Below are 21,354 nucleotides of genomic sequence, written 5' to 3'. Positions count from 1 at the left end.
GGAGCGTACAGACAAAAAGAACATAGAGGTAATGCAGAACTGACCATATCTCCTCAGACACTTACAGATGTGGACACTTTTGTAAGAGTCTTTCTTGTCCTGTTAAAGTTATTTTATTTGTGGGGCTGCCAATATGGTCAAACTATTGGATGTGCTGGGTGAGGAAAGGCTTCCCAGAGAGGGAACATGTTTCAATTGTTACCAGAGCATGATTTGGCATCTGCAGTTCAGAGTGGACTCTGACACCTTATGTCTTAGCCAGCCTTTGTTTGAAAATCCCTTTCATATTGGGCACAGATACAAGTGTGTGTAGTTTGACGCAAGATCAGAAAGAATTGTATAAGAAATAACTTATTACAGCAGAAGTTGTATATTCTCTGGAGATAACTTATTGCAACCTGAAAGGAGTTCTTGAAAGTAGTTTATATATATATAAAACACATTTCCATCACTATTTGTATGGGAGGAATGTTGTTGTCCAAATGGACAGTTCAGTGGTGTTATAAATTTAGGAATACGGAACGGCAGCTTGCAAATGGCTTTGTTGGGAGCCGGTGTTTCCTGAACTAGGGGAGTAAGATGTTGGCTGCTGAAGGGAAGGACTATGGCTATGAGCAGATAATTATCACCTCTCTTCCCATAATAAGTGAAAATGGAATAGTGGAGGTGGACTGCAAAGCATCTAAAGGCCTCTGAAAGATTCTGATATTGAAATAGTGTGACTGGAAAATCATTTGGCAAATGCAGCCACTCTGAACTGTAGTATCATCTTCAAATATCACCAATAAAGCTTTGATTACGTTAGGAAAGTTTGGAATTGAAAGATAAAATATTGTTTATCATATTGGAAAACCAGGTGGTGATGGGTTGTGCCACTGAAGAAGAAAGTTCTCAGGTGCTGTCATGATTTCAAAACAATGAGACATTTGGGAAACATTTGAGTTGCGAGAACCTTAATTAAATAAAATTCCTTTTTGGCAATTTAAAGAATTGATGAAGGGAATGTGATGCAGTTGTGATGCAAGATCTCATGGTAGATCAGTAGAGGCACTTTTAATGTGCTTAGGCCTTTACCTGAGCTAGTGTCTGGTAGTTATTATTTATTGGTATCTATGTACCCATTCATGAATTATACAGAGTGTCCCTCATGAGGAACTAGGAGGCTGTGAAAATAGCAGAGATCCTAGAGATTGTATTCTTAACCCAATTTAGCATCCCAGGAATCTTGCAAACCGCTCAAGGGATGAACTTCTAAACCACAGTGTTGCAGCTTGATTTTAAGATTCTTTTGATTTACGTCCTATGCAACCATAATCCAACAGACTGCAGAAAACCTTCATCTGGACTCTAGGAGTGAGTCCAGATGAGTATGCATGTGCAGTTTGTGGCGCTGCAGACCCATCTGCGGCACTGCATACCGCATGCGCACACGTGAAAGCATTCACTGGACTGCTAATTTGCAGTGGGGCAGCACATGGCAGCAGCATGTGCCACCTGAAACCAGAGCCTGACCAGCCAGAGCCACACTCTGGCTGCCAGCCAGGCTCTGTGCACCCAGCTTACTGCTGATGGAGCCCTGGGAGGCTCCGAAGTGCTGGCCCCAGCCTCCCTACCTCACCTGGGGCAACTTGCTGCGTGCCAGAGCACGCATGCATGGTCGTTCCCCGGGGACAGGTAGCAGCCACACAACTTTGTGATGCTGCCATTTGTCCCCGGGGAAACACACATGTGCTCCATCTGGACCCACTTTAGGATTTTATCTGGGTACCCATGTAGAACAGCACCAAAGGACTGAAAGCAACATTTCCCATTCCTTTTGATGACTTATTGAAGAGCAAAGAATTTATAAAATATATTCCAGGATTCCTCATGTTTGGCCTGAGCTATGGACCCCAGAAAATCTTCTACGTGGAAAACCTGAAGAGGAACAAAGGGACTTGGACAGTTTGGATTATGTGGAGAATATATCATCCAAAACTGGAGAAAGGGCCACTTAACTAGAGGAAAATTAAAGATAGCTGTGGACAAAATTAAGATTCTGTCTCTGAATTAAAGTTTTATGGGGAAAGGGCTCTATGTGGTATGATTCCACAAGTTATAGAAGGAGGTTGCATAATGCTTTGGAGTAACCCTGTAAAGTACTGATCTCAATAAATGAAGTGGTATATAGGATACAGTTGGGCACAGGGAGAAAATTCCAATTACCAGCAAGTCCCTGCAAGGTCTTAAAAGGAAGACTGCTTCAATGCGCCTGCCCCTAGAGCCTGAGAAAGTAGTCAGAGAAATGGGCAGATGCTACAGCTTTGTTAACAACTTCTCCATTAGAAATAAAAAAGGTTCATCTCGGGCAGCAGTTTCCATCAAAATAATAGACATTCATCAGGGACTTATTAAAGAAGACCCTTGCGAGAAGTTGAAGAGAAATTGGACAAGGAGAAAAAGACTCCAAGGAAATTTGGATAGGAGTAAAACCAGTTTGGACTGATGACGTGAAAACGTCTTGAAAGAAAAACAGTTTATAAGTAGTCAAGCTTATATCAATTCTAATTAATAAATTACTTCTTTCTGTTTGGAAATAGGCCAAACAGGATGTCACCATTTTGGATTCCCTCATGATGGTAGACAAACTCAACTGGTGTTATGATAGTGGTTGGGTGAACCCTTGTTGGAGCTGATGGATGTGATAGCACCCTTCTTCATTTGAGATAAAAATGAAGAGCAAATAAACTTTTAATGGAGAAGATAGGAGCCGTAGTCTAAGAACACAGGCTATATGCCAGGTCAAACAGGACTCTGGACAGGTTTGACTGGGGGATGAATGAAAACGTAGTGAGCTGTGGATGGATGAGAGAAATGGCAGAAGCCCTGCAGAAGCACACAGAAAGAAAAGAAGTGGAAAAGAAACCTGAGGGAAAGCCAGAAAGGACTTGGAGCATTACCTTGAAAAACAGCCGAGAGGACAGTCAGGGATGAGACAGTCCTGACTTCATCATCATTTTTTTCCCACTGAAGAAAATGACTGACAAGACCCCTTATTTTGGCTAACCTTTAGGGTTCAGCAGAATAACATTAGGTTGGATGGCTTAGGAATAACCAAACGAAACCAAAAAATCTCCTTTCCGAAGGGTCTTCATCATTAGCATTTTGGAGGTTTGGGGAGTTTTTGTTTTGTTTTAGATTTTGTTTTGTTTTTTTTTCTTCTCTCCATTTGCTAGTAAATGGCATATGCCTGGTATCTGAGCTGTCATTAAGAGACATGGAGAAACCAAATGAACAGGTAAGCAATTACCAGTTAACATATCATACTGGTTTACATAAAGGTGAGGTAGCTTTCTAAAAAGAAAAAATTATGCAGAAAGGGGTCATTGCATATGGTTTTATTGTTACAGTTATCTATAGAAGCTTAGTGCTACAATGATGAAAATGGTTAATTTACTGTTTGCTTTGCATACCTTGCAATATTCCTAGATGCTGTTTCTTTTGCCTAATTCATTGAAGTGGCCTAATAGTTACATTTGTAACCTCTAGCTACTCTTAATTTTTCTGTCAGTGTATCTTTGACATCTCCTACTTAATGATATGTTAATTGTACAGCAGAATGACACATTCTTCAACATGCAGATTACCTATTTCAGTTATAGCCAAATAAATCTCCATTCCTAATGACTAAGCATTTCTCTTGTGCACATTTGCCGTATAATGGACATTTTCTTTTCCACTGAAAATTACTCTCTTCTTGACGACACTTATGCACTTTATTCTAAAGGTGAAGGGATGGTGATTCACTCTGTTCCACGGGGTTTATCCATGTTCAAATTGTCATATATTCTGGATAGCCTGACATTTTTTTCCCTATGTTATTTTTCTGGGGTTCAGGCATAAATTTATATATTTGTCTAAAGAAAGGGATCACACCTATGTAAAACAGATTACAAAGAAGTAAACTCATTTGTCATCCCTTGGGCTATGTTTTGCACCCTCAATTCCCCAGTGACTTTAATGCAAAGCTATCTTAATGGTGTAATATTTAACTGATTTAAATACCAAACAACAGGGCAAGAAAGTAACACCACATCATCACAGCACCTAATTCTGTTTAGCATAATATAATTCTTTGCCTGTGAAATGCCTCCCAAATTGGCTGGCCTGCTAATGTCAGTCTCCAAAGTCAATGAACAGCTGAATAAAATGAGGGGGAAAGAGCCTTGTGTTATATCTGAGCTATGTAACTTTGCTGCCAAGTTGGCTCCCTCTTGGGGGATGTGGCCAGCCGCTGGGTGCCTGTGAACTAGTGAACTTGGGCAGCCAGGCAGCTGCTGGATGGGGATTCCCTTTGTCTGCTAGTGCAGTGACCCAGGAGGCTTCCCCTGCTGCTCACAAGAAAAAAAATATTGGCAAATTGTATCTGTGTGGCCAGAGTTCCTGCTTCATTCCAAATAGCCCTAGGAATTTGTGGCACCTTTTCATTCACAAGTAGGTACACAGTGCTGCAATTTTTATTTTTAAAATGAGAATGCAGCAGTTGATAATGCACATTAAATTATTTATTTTCGAAGTTTGCCCAAATACTGACATCCATTCAGTAAATTGTCCAATGTTACAAGGATGTTTTTCTGATGTTTAATTGGTTTTCACATCATAGCAAACACTTTAATCTCTCTAACATTCTTGAAGATGTCAAAGTTTGCATGCTGCCGGGTTTGTGGTTTAATTTTTTTTTTTAAGTAGCATAAATGCATGGGACATTTTTGGAGTACAATGACATGAAATGTGGCAACAGTGCTAATAAGATAAGGTAAAAAGCCAAAAAAATGTAGGACATGTATGCAGATAGATGATGGGGAGTATACTGTTACCACTATCACCTGTGTGTGAATTTCTTCTACCCCTGTGCATATCCTAATAATCAGATGTGTTACATTATAGATACCAAGTTTTTTGTTTTGTTTTGCTTTTATTTTGAAAGGACTACAGTATGCAGCCTTTCTCCCAGACAACAGCAAAAAACAAGGTGAAAAACTTTTACACCATGTGGTCTTGAATTCTATTTTCTGTTATTCTCTACATTTCTGTCTTCCATTAGGATAGTTTAGATTATTACATCTTGAGTTTTGAGTTATTATATTAATCACTGTCATCATCCATATCACTTTAAATTCTGAGTTCAGTCTACATTATGTACCTGTAGTTTGAATTTTTTCTCCTTGGGGGCTGGAGGTGGTTGTTCATTTTACACTTCAAGATGTGTAGTCGTAATGGTTGCCCTTTAATCAGTCATTTTTGGAGTGGCTGATGACACCTGGTGGTATATTTCATAAATGCAGACTTAACCATGTTTGCATCTGGGCATATTTTAAGCATTTTTACCTGTTTTGACTAAAACATTGACAACTAGATTTTAAGTTACTTAAATAACTCTGAGTGACTGCAAGAGGAATATATTGGGAGCAGATTCTGCTCCCATTGACTACCATATAAAGCGATGGAAGTACATGTGGTCAGCTTAGAAGAAAATTTATAGTTTATTTCTATTTTTTTTTCTGTTGAAGGCAATTGTGGAGCTTTTATAAGGGACCTGTTACCTTTTTTTAAAAAAATTAATGAATATTGTACATAAATGAAAGTTTTATTTTACATACACATGTACAGTAAATGTAAACTGAAATTTCTTTCATAATAAAATGGATGAATGAATTGGGATACTTGTTTTTAAATGTCTACAATGGGAATTCTGTGGGAAGTATCTACTGCTATTTTATATAAGGTTATTTATGATTTCTGGCTTGGACATCTTCCTCTTGCCAACAAGTATATTTGCACAGGGTTATAAAACTGTGAATCTAGTGGCAAGTATATTTCCACAAGTGAAACATCTAAATACCAAAGTATTTAGCTCTTTGAATATTCACTTCTAAATCCTGAACTGCATAATCCTTTGGTAAAGTAATAATCTATCGGTAGCCCCATTAAAAGGCCTTTAGCCATCTTGGCTTTTATTAGGGCAAATCTTTGATCAAAAGGTAGATTACTCTTTCTTTAATGGCCCTCTTGCTGTTGGATAACGTTTGCAAAGTTCTGTAAAGAGTAAGAGTGTTAAAGTAAATAAAAAAGGCGCTCAGATTCTTGTTTCATCTTGATTTTTTTTGGTAGTCCAGGAATAAATCAAAGACAGCCATGATGTAGTATTTTTTAGCTGTTTCCAAAACATTCTGAAGAAAGAACCATAAATTGCACTGCCTTTTTCTTTGCCGGGGTTTTGTGATGTAAGAATGTTTGTAGGTTTCAGAATAATATTAAATGTGTCATCCTGAGGCCCACAATATCCAGTGAATGAGGAACACAAAAATCTGACAGATATCCTGTTCGTCTGAACACCAAACATAAGTAAGCAGGTGCTGAGTTCAGTGGGAATGTCGTTAAGATTTTAAAAAGTGCTATCCCTGCATTTTGTCATAGATGGTGACTGTCATAGAGTGTAGGGGATTTGGGTGTAGGATTACCCACGATTCCCTTTGTTCTGGAGGTGTTTTCTTTTGAGGTGCATTGTGGTCACTCTTCTGTGACAAGGGAGAGGAACTGTCACCTCTTTGTATAAGCACCATCTCTTCAATGGCTGTGGAGGCCACTCGCACACTGAGTAAAATGACAATAGTTCCCAGGCATGGGAAAATGAAGTCAGGATTGTTAGGATTTTGAAGCAGCCTTTTATGTGGTGAGAACATCTCTTTGAATAGTTAGTTCCACCTCCACAAAATGAGTTTAAAAGTAATTTGATCGGAGTTTATGAAAGTCATGTTTATTAAGAAGGAAGACTGCTTTTAGAGTTTGTTTGTTTATTTCCAAAGAATGGAAAATCAATCAAAAAGTAAAGTATTTGCCATTAAAGGAATCAGTCATACGTGCAGTAGAGAAGCTGCTCCCCCCTACGTATGGGGAAATCTGTGGCAGGTCAAATAACATCCACAAACATAAACACTAAAGGGTGGCCACTAGCTATTCTGTCTCTGTTTTAATGTTAGAGACTCCCAGGGCTGAAGTCTACCCCCAGCTGCAGACATGCTGCTCCCACTGTCTTTTGTGAGGCTTGTACACATGTACCAAAGGTCAGAGTTTGGCTCTTGAGGCTAAATTTTCAGGGAAGAATGTATCAAAATCTCTTTATCAGCCCAATCAAATTCTTTATCTTCCAGGGGGTACTTGAGGGACAACCCAGTAATATCTAGCTCCACACATAAAATATTTTTTTCTTTCTGAATTGTGTGAGGGTTACTTAGTACTATGTTCATCATGTTATTTATTCTTCGTGGTTTGCAATTTAATACAGAAAACTGGTCAGTTCAAATAGAGCAAAAGGCTTTTTGGCCCACACTTTTAATACATAAAAATCAAGAATAGGACAACACATCCATGGAAAGGGAAAATAGTCCGAAGAAAACACCTGTAAGGTGAACAAACATTTTTTTGGTTAGTCTAACAGTTAAGGACCCAAAATTAAAAGTTAGCAGTTAATACATCATATAAGACTAGAACCCAAACCAACTTTTTTATTATGGGTAATTTTTAATATACATTTTGGGACTTAGTTCATGCTTGGGTTTGTGTTAATAACCAAGCACTTAAAAGAAAGGAAATCTAGCAGATTTGAGTTATAGTGTGTTCAATCAATGAAGCATATAGTATGTCGCCCCCCTGAAGTTTTAACACAAACAAGGTACAATGCACTTCTTCAAATGTTTATAATGTCTCATTGCTGCTGGATTTTAAGAAGTATCAATTGTTCTTAATTCCTGCAGATATTGACAGAATATCATACCAAATTATTTTGTATCTTTTGTAGGACTGGGAAACAGAAAATCATGACTGGTATTGTTTTGAATGCCATATGCCTGGAGAGGTGTTGATATGTGACCTGTGTTTTCGTGTGTATCATTCCAAGTGTTTGTCTGAGGAGTTCAGGCTTAGAGACAGCAGTAGTCACTGGCAATGCCCAGTTTGCAGGGTGAGTACCTATGAGCTTTAACGTGCTGATTAGAGGGTTGATTTCATTAATAGTTTCATTAAGGTGTCACAGATTGGCCAGGTTAATGGATTAAGCATTGCTATTGAATCAATGATAAGTATGTAGGGCACCTAAATGAAGATTTCAAAATGTTGTGCATATAATAGACTACATTTTTGAAGACTAGAAAATTTGCAAAATGCTAAAATGAATACAGTGCTTCCTCCCTGTAAGCCTTTCTGGTAAAAATAAATGCTGCTTTTCCTGTAGTTTTCAGTTTTAATAAGTTTTTAAGTAATTTTGTGTAAGTGTGAAATTCAGGCCCCTAGAAAACCTTTATAGCGAGGTTACACTGTATTTAGACAGAACCTTTGTGTCTTTCATACTACTCTTTTTGTGCCTGTTAAATATTTTGAATTGTATACACTTGTATTCGATTCTGGGGTAGCTTCTGTTATCAGTGTTACTTAATTTATGGAAAGAGAAAATGGAAATGAAAGCTGTATTATTGGGAAAGACCAAATGGAATAGGCAGGTAGGTATTTAGATAGCTTTCATAATTCTGTTTATTGATTTTTTTTTTTAAATTTATTTCTATGAATGCACACAGTATACTGTGTTGGAATGTTTGTAGAAAAGTGTGTATGTATGTTGGTAATGTGTGATTATAGTGTATTGTAGAAATCTGTATCATCAGGAAATAAATTCTGTATGAGATGCTACTTTTTATTGATGGTCATTTTAAAAACGTAGTATATATTTGTACCATAATGTAGTATTTTATTGAACATATTATTAAAGCTTTTGCTTTATTGGAATAAAATCATACATTATAAAAATCAGGGGCATACTACTAATGAGGGCTGCTTCATAACATATGGGATGAAATCCTGGCTCTTATAATTAATTAAGAATGTTCCTACTGGTTTCAGTGGAGCCAGGATTATACATTGCTTTTCCTTTAAAATTGTTGTCCTTATGGGTATGGTACAGGGTGAGACTGAGGTTTTTATGTGCACTGTAAGAATGACCACAGAGCTGTGCTATTGCTGGCCTTGAATCAGTCAAATACACCTATTTCCTGCTACCTTTGCATGTGTTCAAGCAGTAAGGGACACTCTGAGGCTTTATCAAATGGAGGGAATAAAACATGTGACTGTTTGAAAGGGGTATGACTGGTACAGAAAGGCACAAAACACCATAATGGGCTCTGTAACATTGGAGTCCTGAAAGGGAAATGAAGAGCGTCTACATAAAAAATTACAGTACTGTGCAGAGTTGTCCAGACTAGCTCCACATGTGCAAGCTCTGGAAATAGGAGTAATGTAACTGCATTAGCACAACGCTGCGGCCCATGTAATAACAACTACTTTTCAGCAGAGATAATTAGCTTGGTGCAGCACTGCACACATACAGCTACTCTGTAGGGGTGTGCGAAGCTTTGGTCGCTGACTTGATTTGGTGGAGATTCGGCCTGATTCGGCAGCTGAATCCCAAATCCGAATCGAATCAGGAGACCCTTTAATCTCTCCAAATTGAATTGGAACCCTCCAAATCGAATCGGAGAGATTTGATGATTTGGACATAAACACAGCTTTAAATTTTTTTCTACATACCTTAAGGTACCAGGCAGCTCATGAACGCTGCGATGGTGGGCTTGTGAATGGTGAGATGGTGGGGTGTATAAGCATCCCACAGGAGACGCTGGGGGATCCCCAGCACGCTCGGCACCAGACCTGGAAGTGGACCAGAAGCACTTTTGGGTCTGCCACGGGGTGCACAGGGAACCCTCCACCCATCCCCTGGCTTGGCGACTGGTGTCTTCTGGGTCTGGGGAGGCACCCAGGGTCCCCCTGTGGCCAATCACTGAGCCAGCAAGTGCGGGGGGATATCCCCTGCACACTCATTGGTGGACCCATAAGTGGACCGGAAGTACTTCCAGTCAATTTTTGGATCCGCTGCTAAGCACGCAGGGGGCCTTTCTGTGGGACGCTCCATCTGCCTCACCATCGCAGCATTCACAAGCTGTGCCTGGTATTTCGGGGTACGTAGAAAAAACATTTAATGCTGTGTCTATGGCTGAATCGCTGATTTGCCGAATCAGCATCGAATCTTTCGATTCAGATTCAGTCAAACCAAATTGGGACAGTGATCTGAATCAGTGAATCGAATCACTGTCCCCCGGTTCAAGCCGAATCCGAATGGAATACGGCCCATTTCGCACACCCCTACTGCTCTGCTTCTGGAGCTAGCTTGAGCAAAACTAGCTCTCGTATGTCTTCATGGCACTTTCTTTCAGTGCACAGACCACGCACATTCCCTAGACCAACAGTTCCCAAACGTTTGGTCAAGGGGCTACTGTCTGTCAGCCCTTGAAATTTCTTACCAGCCAGCCCGGGGCCCCTGTTAAACTTTTAACTGAAAACACTATAAAGATGCAGGAATCAGTGCAATATGCAGTGTAGTTTTGTGTACCGAGACTCTTTACAGATAAGTGTCTGCACGTTTTGAAGACTGCACGTTTCTTAAGGTGCTTTCTTTAGGAGACAAGCCATTCCTTCTGACTGCTATTATCCTGACATTGGTTGTAGAAGCACAGTGCCTTCTGATTTGTTGAAGCCAGACAACTTGAGAGCTGCAGACTTAAGAAAGTGTTAAAAAAGCAAAGTCCATTCTAACAAAAGGAAAGGACTAGGAGGAAAGGAAGTGGTCAGGAAAGATGGATGAGATAATGAAAAAGAAAAGGCAGATTAACATTTTCCATATGAACATACAGAACAGATCCCAAAATTGCACTGTTGCCCATTTAATTTCATCATGCAGGGTGAAAGCAAGGAATGCACCCCAGAGCAGTTCCGCAAACCTTGTAATTTTTAAATAAATCCATTTTTTGTTCATTGTGGATACACACATAACTCCCAAATAGGAATTAGACCAGATACACACTGCTGCTCTAGTACAAAAAGGGGCTTGAAATTACACATGGAGAGGAAGTTTTCTACACGAAACTACACATATACGCAAAGGGCAGCTAGTTTTAAGATAAACTACTTTCATCTTGGGATCTTGAAATCCTTTAGTTTACAATGATGAGATTGAACAAACTTTTTGCCACAAAGAAAATATTGTGAAAGTCATCTTCTCTCACATGAGATGTAATTGTGCCTACTGTTCCATTGTTTTAAACTCTTAAGAACACATATTTTGGATTTTGTAATTGGTTTGCCTTTTGCTTCCTAGAGCTTCACCTCACTCATTGGAATAGGTGACAATCAGCTGCTTCTTTCCCAAAAAAATTATGTTCTCTTGTATAAATGCCAGTGACACCCTAATAGCATCCCTTGCTTTCTGTTTACCTAATCAGACCCACTTCTCACTTTAGCTCTCCAAAGATGACTAGTTGGATTTTTCAGGCTCTGGAGGTATGAGGTGGTATCAACTCCCATACCCCTAACCATAGAATTGAGAATTCTTTTGTTTTTTTCTACTCTCATCTCTTAATAGGTAAAAGCTCTATTCTAATTTTATTCTAAGAGTCAGAGAGAATCCTGTTTAGAGATCAGTGGCTGATGTCCAAAGGGCATAAGAGAGCTTAGCTATCTTGTGTAAAGGCAATGAGATTTACTTTGCATTATCAGCAGGAAATATGTACATTCAAGAGAAGTAATATCTAGGACAAAAAGATATACATGTCTAATGATACTCTATTCTGATAACAGCATGTAGTGCTTTCTTCCAAGGGTCTCAAAGCTCTTAACACAAGTGAAGCAGAAACATGTTTGAAACCTAATATATTAGATAAGTAATCTAAAAACAGTTCATTCCTATGTGAAGATTGTCCCTGTAATACTGCCAGGGTTAGCAAGTTTTAGGATTATTGTGTTCACAATTATTGGTTGTGCTGGATCATTCGACCTGTGCAGCTTTATCTTGCACACCTGACTACTCAGAAGCATTTGATAAAGGATTCTGTCAAGGATGTTTTCAAAATTTTAAACTATTTTTCCTTCCACTCTGTTTACAACAATCCCTCGGAAACTTGGCTGTCCTTGTTTCTTGTTTCCTTGCTGAAATGCCTTTCTCTATCACATTCATATGAGTGCCAAATTTCTAGCATTCTATTTTTGAAGTGCCAGTCTGAATATTTGGGATACCAGATAGTTCTCAGCTTTGGTAACAGGATACAGGGGTTCATATACAACGTACCTTGAGAACTGTCTGGTATCTGAAATATTCAGATTGGTACTTCGAAAATTGTCACTGACTGCAGACTGATCATTGGCTTACTTGAAATAAATCCATGCTTTCAGAGCAGGTCTTTCTAGATAAGGTATAACAGAGATATCAGGTGTCAATTTGATACAGAGATTGGATTAGCCTTTCACCTCTATTGAAATGGCCCCTTCAGGACAGGGTTAAAGCAAATTAAATCAGTTTGGGATGTGTAAAGCTTGCACTTGTGTTGCTGCCTGTTGACTAGATTAAAGGAAGAATTCAGTTTTCCACTGCTGTCAATTTGCACCTATTAGAGAAACGGAGAAGAAAAACCTGTGGAAAGTACTCAGTCATTTGTTCTGGAAGAATAGATGCACACAAAAATCTATATGGAGTTTATACAGAGAATAAAACAGGTCAAACTGTGAGTATAACCAAATGCAATTAAGTCTCTTTAGTTTGTTTAAAAAAAAAAGGATGAAAAGTCTGGCCCAAATTCAGATTGGTTCTACAGGTGGCAAGGTATAGGAATGCCAAAAAAAGATGTCTCGCCCTAGGAAGGCAATTCAGTGTGGTTGAGTTGATATCAGTACAGTTGATAGGGAGAGGCAGTCCCCTCCAAAGGGACAATTCAGAAAGGCCAGAAGCATTTAGAAGTAGTTGATGGGAAATGTTAGGGCATGGAGTGGGGGTATATGAATGCTTAGCTCTTTTGGGACCTTAGGTGCCTGACTCATATTGTTCATAAGGCACTTCCGTTCACTTGATATTCACAAATCCCTAGTCCTGCTCCTGAGGATGTGCGCCTAACAGCAGGGGTCACTTGCAATTCACAATGTCTAGGCCTGCTTCTTGAGGGAAACGGGAAGAGTGGAGGTGGTAGAGGTGGGAGCAATGATAGTAGCTCTCAGGAGAGTGCCCTCATTGAGTGGGTATGGGCTAAGTTTTTCTGGAGTCCCTCTGTAGCTTTTCTGTTGAAGCTGGGCAACTGGGCAGCTATGATTGCAAAAGTCATGAGTCCAGAAGAAAAGCAAGAAAATAGCAGCATGCTTTGTAGCTCAGTACTTGCACTACTCCTCTGGTAGTGTAGTTTGATTCATGCTTTGTTTGTACATTTTACATTAGAGACTTATTGATTGTATGGATCTTTTGTGCTTGGTTGCCCAGCAGGGCAACTTCACCTGGAGGGCAGAGGGTGCACCCATCCAGCCCATTCTGTAGTCATTGGAAGTACTAAAGCACAGTGCAGTATGGGCAGTTACTGCACCATGCGCACAGTGCACAGGTGGATTTCACTGCTGTGTCACGGTAGCAGCGCATGATATTGGGGGAGCACGCCACTATGGCAGCGTGATCACTTCGTCACCGTAGTGCACTGTACAGCGACATAGCATGTTGCTATGTTGCTACAGGGTGACGTGTAGACGTGCCCCAGGTGTCAAAGATATATAATTTCAATGTGATTGAGGGAGGCAGATGTCACATTGTCTTCTCAGCATTTGCTACTGGCTAGTAAAGCTGGACATATTTATGACACTTCTTCAGTGTGCCCGACCCATCCACACTCACTTTGCATTCATCAATGCTGGAATGCCCAAATCTAGCAGTGGAACTATGCTGAAGGCACTGTCTCCCCCACCTCCCTGAAGCATGCTGGAGACTGATCTTGAAAGTGGTAGTGGGGAGCTGGTGCTCTCAGGGTGGCTTCCCTGCCTTCTTTCCAGATCGAGCGTGCAGATAGATCCTCGTAGTACTGAATGTCATGAATCCCATCCTTCACTGCCTGGCTCCCCCCGTTGCATAGGGAGCCTAGGTGCCTGACTTGTGAATTCCGTTCTTTGGTAGAGCGCTGAAATGCTCGGGATTGCAGCAATTGTGTCCTCCATGTGAAGTAAGCACGTAGAGGACTTTATCAGCAGAAACTTAGGAGGCGGGGTGTTGTGAATAACAGTGGCATCTAAATAAGCATGTACACAAAGGCATCTAAGTCTTCCTTGTGAACCTAGACCTCATTGCCTCAGTCACTTTTGAAAACGAACTGGATACTTTTGAAAATATTACCCTTAGTTTTGCAATAATCACTTCACCCACCACTGAAATGTAGCCCATTTCAAAGTGGAGCTCAATAGTAAATTCATATAGTGCTCAAGGATAGGGGGAAAAAACATTACACTATATGTAAAGGAAGCAGTAGACTTGTTTCGGTAGGAAAATGTAATTGTCAAGGTATTAATTTAGCCAGAACATTGAAGCTAGCACTCCTAATTCTTGTGAAATGTACCATGCAGTTCCTTTTTACACACATAAACACACACATACGCACAGTTTTTTGGGGGGGGTCTTATCTGAACAACAGCAATGACTAGAGCCTAGCGATCTTATTCCCTGTTGAGGTAGCGATTATATGCTGTCTTGGAGTGGAAAGGGCATTGCCTATCACAGACAGTACTATCATCACGTTACGGTTTTCCTTTGTAAACCACCAACCACCAGCCTTGTTTAGTTTATGAAATCGTGTATCGAATACTTGGGCTATAAGCAAAAAACAGAATTACTAAATAAATTACATCACATAAGAATATATCACTTTTTAAAATTCTGAGAAGCCTTTATAATGAACACATTTTCCCACTGTAGTTTCCAAACTGAGCATGAGCAGGCCTTTGTAGAAAAGTGACAGGAACCATTTAATTATGACTTAGTTTGTACAAGAGGTGTTTTGAAATTGTACAGCCAGAGAACTAAGCCAACAGTAAAAGACATTTTGCTGGATCCTAGACATTCATTACTTAAATTCATTACCTTCAGATTTTTAGCAGAGAAACCTGAGAATCCGATTTTTCCTAAAATAACTGGTTTAGGGCATTGGGGAGATGCTGCTTTTACACCAACTGGCTAGGTAATTATAACGGCTTTCATCGTTGCTTGTGATAATAATATTAATTGCTAACATAGATAATGACACAAAGCTAGACTTCAATCTTTTATTAAAACCTGAGGTATAAGACTGCAGCCCATTTATCTTATACATCCTCTTTACAGAACTGTCTTGCCCACCAAGGCATGAAAAAAGGTTCACATTATTAATTCTAGGATATTTTCAGCATATAATGAATTTGAGACTACGTCAAGAAGGGAAGTGCAGAGAGACTAGGCTATGCAAGTGAATTTTATTGTGTCCTAATGAGTTTCAGTCTACTAAAATGCTGTGTCATTAGCAAGCACACATATTGCACTCCATTGCCTGAAATGACAAAATGACAGCAGCAAGTTCATAGTTATTTTTTTAATGCACATTTAGGTTTCCATGCAGTAGAAATATTGTTTTATGCAAAACTGAGCAGGGAAGATAGATTTAAACAGTTTGGGAAGGTTCATGGCAGGTAAAATTGAACTTGGAGATATGTACAGCCGGATGTAAATGCAAATGGGCTCTATGGGTGAAATTCATTCCTATGGAGAGGCTGGAATAAGGCCTGTGAACCACTTCAGCACTGTAAGTAAGGCTTGGTCAGGCCAACTGCTGGACAGGCCTTGTGCTGATCCTCAACAAGGCAGTAAATTCCTTCTCATGGTTGCAGCACCTTGTGAGGAAAATAGTGTTAGTATTATCATGGATAGTACAATAAAATGGCACGGTTAGCCTGTAGCAGCAATTAAAAGTACATGGCATAGGATGCTGAGATAAATTGTTACTGTTATAAACCCATCTAGTAGGCTGTCCACACTGTTATATAGCACACGTGGCTTTGTCTGAAGTAATGTCTCCAATTTCAGATACTTCTTTAAAAAAAGAAAAAAAATATATTCTGTAAGTCAAAGACACTTGGTCTAAAAGGAGTTTACATTTCTTTAGCTGCCAATGCCTTCAGGAGGAGGGAAGGGAAAATGAGGCTCAGTCAAACCCTCTTTGTTCTTCGTGTTAAAGTGTAATTATCTTCTGAAAAGTAAATATGGAAAAATAGTACATCTGTGTTCAACATATCTCCTTCCTCTGAGTATTCATTGAAATACCTGCATACTTCAGTCGGAGAGGAAGGCTTTTACTGCTTTTCTATCTGCTTGTTAGTTTTCTAAGCCAAACTAGCTAAGAAGGTGTGAGCTGGGTTCTGTTCTCAGCTGCACCTTTGCAAGCCCTACTGAAGACTGCAGATTTGCACAGGTGTTACTGAGGTCATTTGAAGACCTGGGAAGTAGCAAGGTATAATTCTGAGCCTGATTAGTCTGCAGAATTATATTCTGGAGATGATGTGTTGGAGAAGAAGGTACAACTCTACCTAGTACTTGATAGCTAGCAAAAACATCTTTTTACTTGTAAAGTTAACATATGCAAGTGATTGAAGGATAATAAACCTGGAACCCCACTTTGCTGTTTTTGCAGTCTCTGTTCGGAACAGAGCCACAATTAATTGAAGAACTACTGTAGTCAAGGAAAAGAGCAAAAAAGAAGGAGGATATCACTTTACTGTTAGCTGTTGTCAGGGAATGTACTGAGCCGCTAGCAACCATTGTGGTGCAGAGTTGGAAACGCTGATTAGCCAAATGTTTACAGCAAACCTATTTTCCTTTAAAAACAATCTTCTGGTATAATGTTTCCCATTAGCCCACACTGACAAAATGGGTAGAGGTAATAGTAATATCTCTCTAAGGGATAGCTAAAGTCTGGTGTCTGAGGTCCTGAAAAGAAACAGACGACTTGTGTTTGGGAATCTGGATTAGATTGCATGGTGGTTGAGCCACAAAAACCAACAGCCTCTTTCTGTTCCAGAGCAGTGAAACTGGCTCTGTGAGTTTTTACTGAATAAGTGAGATTTTATTGAATAAGGCAATACTATACTTAAATTCACCCTAAACAGTTTCTTTCTGCCTAGTAAGCACATAATTTGGAAAAGGCAGAGAGTGTTTTTAAAAAAAAAGTCTCTCTTTCTTTCTTTTAGTAGGTATGAATGCCATGTTAAATAAATAGACCATTAAATACTACATTTTAAAACTGCTCCCTAAAATGCTTTCTCTCATTACTTTGTTCTAATAAAACAAAGTAATCCTGCACTTTTTCTGTGTGTGAGCGGCTTTGATGAATCATTAAGGATATAAATGGAGATAAAGCACACAATTCTTTTCTAGCTTAAGTCCTCAGGAAAGTACATAATTCCAAGAAACACCGTGATAAATGACTGTAACTTTGGTGCATTAGCTTTGTCAATTTCCAAGACGAGAACTAACTATATGATTTAATGTGAGGCAAATTTAACTTTCTCAATATTTTTTAGTAAATTCATTCTTTTCAAGTCAGATGTTAAAAATATTATTTTTATTCTTTAACAGAGCATTAAGAAGAAAAACACAAGCAAGCAAGAGATGAGCACCTACCTACGATTTATTGTCTCTCGTATGAAGGAGCGGGTGAGTCTATCACAATGACACTTCTTCATGCAGCTGAGTTACATCAGGAGAGTACTTGTAGATCTGGAACTGTACCTCATGTTCAGTATTTTAAATGTGTGCATTATAGTCATCCAGGGTCATATTACAGTTAGTCTCGTGCACGAGTCTCCAGGGACAAGTTTGGGGACAGGGGGAAAAGAGTCACTCATCACATTTCTTCCCAGGGACTCATAGAAACTTTCAGCACATACAGCCTGTGTCTCGTTGTGCAGAATATTTGTAATTCTGTTGAGAGTGCCTTGTGCCAGGTTCCCACAACTCCTATGAAATGGACTCCCTTCCTCTTGTACAGAGATACAAAAACAACCCCACTCAACATGCACTTGTATGCATTGGGCAGCCAGAATATGGCACCCTAGCTAAAGTACTTAGAGCTCTGTCACTTTGTTGGGTTTTGCTTGCATTTTAACCAGTTTCTAAAGCAATAACTTGTACTTTCTCATTGTCTTTCCAGGCTATAGACCTGAACAAGAAAGGAAAGGACAGCAAACACCCAATGTATAGGAGGTTGGTGCATTCAGCTGTTGATGTTCCTACTATACAAGAGGTACAGTAACTTAATTTCTGATTTTATAAAGAAATTTTGCTTAATTTTGAATATTTAAGGGTGTAGATTAAACCCTGTGGATCAACACTCATTCTGTTCCCTACTCTAGAATTGTCTTTAGTATTAAACACAATGACTAGAAATATCAAACTTGAGTAATCAAGGTAGGCACAAAGATCATTATACGGGGACCTCTGAACATCCTCATATCCCAGTGACTCCACCTGGATATGTAAAAGTCCATCACATTTTAGGAATTAGGCCATTTATTTAAAGTTTGAAAACGCATTAAGTTTGAAAATCTGGGCACTATGTACAATGGTTGTGGAATAAGCAATCAGAAAGAAAATGTTTGATCAAATACTCCATTCTTACTCGCTGAAGTAACTTCTGAGATATCTGAATGATTCATAAAAAGCCAGACATTTGGTTGGCCCCAAAATAAGAATCACGTGAAACATCTGTTTTATGTTACTTACTTCAAAATAGAATACTGGTAAAACTATAATCTTTTCTTAAGAAGGATCAGATCCCTGAATCAAAGGAGATAAGAATTACACATGATGAAGATAAATATTGTAGTCGATATCACATCCAAAATAATACGGCATGCGGTTGTATTTATTTTTAAGATTGTAGATTTTTCTAGAGTATTGTAAACTTAAATTTCCTGTGCTCTTGATACACATGTTCAAGCTGTCTCTGGATTAACAATTTTTGAGAGTACTACAAGTTGCAGTTCTCCTGTGGTGACAGCACAGGAGTCCCAGAGTAGACAGTAGGCCATTTTACTGATTATTTGGGTTTTCTCAGAGCAAATTTATTTGGCACTGGTAAAATGCCAGATGAGGACACAGTCTTGTCTACATTAAAATTCTTGAAGGTGTTATCACCATGTCAATTTAGCTGGTGATAGCACACGTGAGAATATTTTTGTTTCCTTAAGGTTTGCTTATGTACAGATGGTCATGCATGCTTAGCTTGAGCATCAGAAAAAATGTTTTGTGGCTCAGTGCAAACATCTGTCTGGTTTAAAGAGTGTCTCTTAGGAACTGTGAAAGGTATTTCAATCCACCTTGATCAGAAAGCAGTGGCTGATACACAAGAAACCTGGAAAGTGTATGGGAGCTCAATGCTGAACGGAAAGCACAATAAATTATTGAAACTTAGATGTGAAATGCAGTTCTCATAGGAGCCAATCTTTGTTTGAGGAAATGCTCTGAGCCATATTCTTTTCCGTTATGTGTCATGAAACTGAATGAAGTTACTCCAGATTTACTCTTTTTTATGACTGATGGAAAAATCACGCCTTAATTTACTTTTAAAGCATCCATTCTACTTTAAAAGCATCCATTCTACCTCTCAGGGTCTCAGACTTGAACCTGTCTTACCAGTACTGAGAAGCTAAGAGGCAGAATGCTACAGTCTAAAGGTAGACAACCATGGAGGCCCTGAATCATAAAGTTGGACACTTTACCTCTGCATGCATCCACACTGGGGCTGGGCTGTAAGGAGTTGCCCTGAGGCAGGGCAGCTAGAATCTGAGGCCACATCATTGCCGCTTCTCCCTACCTCCTGGTAGCTGGCCGCAGTGTGGGCACAGCTTTACGCTGGTGGGGAACTGAGCCAGGGCTGGGCAGCTTCCATCTGCACCTGTGCTGCAGCTGGGGGTAGGGTGCTGGGGACAAGTGGCAGCAGCAGCTTGGGCACAGATCCCTGCTTCCCAGCCCTGGTGTGGGCACAGGAAACCTCCCATCTGACACACCATCAAAGCTTTCCAGCCTGCGCTGGAGCATTTCCGCCTGTGACCTAAAAATGTTGCCAGCCCCTGCCATAAGCATTCACAGGAAAGTTGGTGGGCAATAGGGATGACAATGACTGACCTTGTCTGTCTCATATGGGTCTTTTACATTAGTTTGTGTTGTATAAACACATCACTGCCTGCGCATTTTAAAGCTCTGTATTCTGTTTTGTGTAGAAAGTAAATGAAGGAAAGTACAGAAGTTATGAGGAGTTCAAAGCAGATGCTCAGCTGCTTCTACACAACACAGTGATTTTCTATGGAGGTACAGTACTACATTTACTATTTTTGTTATGGATTTGATTCAAGAGATGGACATCGGTATCTTAAACCTTGGGGAAAAAAACAGTTTAGGTTTGACAGTGGGCCTCACTAATTAAGGGAAGGCAAGGCCCCTGCAAGGTCTGTAGCTAATCAAAGGGACAAAAGCTTTAGGGCTCTGTCTGAATTAAGACCTGACCTTATCTGTACCTGTCTGTCCAGTGGAGTCTCTCAGGACAAACCCTAGTGTAGATGCCTAGGGTAGACAGTTATGCTACCAAAACTGTACTTTTACCTGTACTTGTTTTACTCCTGGGATGATTTTTCCTATACCAGCTCAAAACACCACTTAGCCAGTATAGCTGGGTGCATAAGAGAAATGCCTTACTGCCACAGAATAATGGTATGCCAGCAACAGGCACCTAGTACTGAGCTGCATTTTGGAGGAGGCAGTAGAATCTGACTGCTTTGCTGGCTACCTGTTTATCCATTCTGGAAATGACCAAAAAAGGCAGTCTTCAAATAGCCGTAATTATGAAAGGGCTTATAATGGAGAGATCAAGAAAAAAATGCTCCAGATTAGGTTGCAGGTTAGGGTTGAGATATGGAACAGAGTCAGGGTAGATCCAGCCCATAGGATAAGGGTAAAGAAGTGTCCTTGAATTGTTTATGTTTTAATATAGACATATAATTTTTAGGCATGTGTTTGGAAGTAAAAACCTCACCCCAAGGCACAGCTTTTAGATTTAACCCATATAAACTGCATGCCACAGTTCTCTAAGCAATGATAAATCTGTGATAACATCTTGTGCTTTATAAGGGTATCGTGGCAAAAATTAACATACAGGTCTATTGCAGCATACAGGCTACCTCATTAATGTTTAAAAAAGAAAGTGAAGAATCTGGATTAGTTGTTAATGATAGTAGTGCCATACTGTTCTTCTAAAAACACACACTTACCATATTAGCTGGTTTAGAAGTCCCCAGCAATATTTATAAAAACAGATGTACATGATTGGAGTAGGAATGCAGAGAAGTACAGGATGGATGGTTGGAAATTTAAAAAGAGAAAAGTTATCATAAATA

General features: G+C 39.6%; 1 protein-coding gene across 8 annotated transcripts in view; it reads left to right on the top strand.

The window, feature by feature from the left end:
- ZMYND11 (zinc finger MYND-type containing 11) overlaps window positions 1-21,354 on the top strand; it is a 165,182-nt gene that overhangs the window by 121,633 nt on the left and 22,195 nt on the right. For 6 of the 8 annotated variants that reach the window (XM_019498704.2, XM_014609014.3, XM_014609016.3 and 3 more), the window contains 5 exons: window positions 4,967-5,011; window positions 7,838-7,999; window positions 17,540-17,617; window positions 18,114-18,206; window positions 20,185-20,272. In XM_019498704.2, the coding sequence (XP_019354249.1) occupies window positions 4,967-5,011; window positions 7,838-7,999; window positions 17,540-17,617; window positions 18,114-18,206; window positions 20,185-20,272 (466 nt within the window). The remainder of the gene's footprint in view (window positions 1-4,966; window positions 5,012-7,837; window positions 8,000-17,539; window positions 17,618-18,113; window positions 18,207-20,184; window positions 20,273-21,354) is intronic. The other 2 variants (XM_014609017.3, XM_014609019.3) reach the window with 2 other exon arrangements.

Source organism: Alligator mississippiensis, chromosome 5 (genome assembly GCF_030867095.1).
Source record: "Alligator mississippiensis isolate rAllMis1 chromosome 5, rAllMis1, whole genome shotgun sequence".
Lineage (NCBI taxonomy): Eukaryota > Metazoa > Chordata > Crocodylia > Alligatoridae > Alligator > Alligator mississippiensis.
This window is presented reverse-complemented; position numbering and strand designations above follow the sequence as displayed.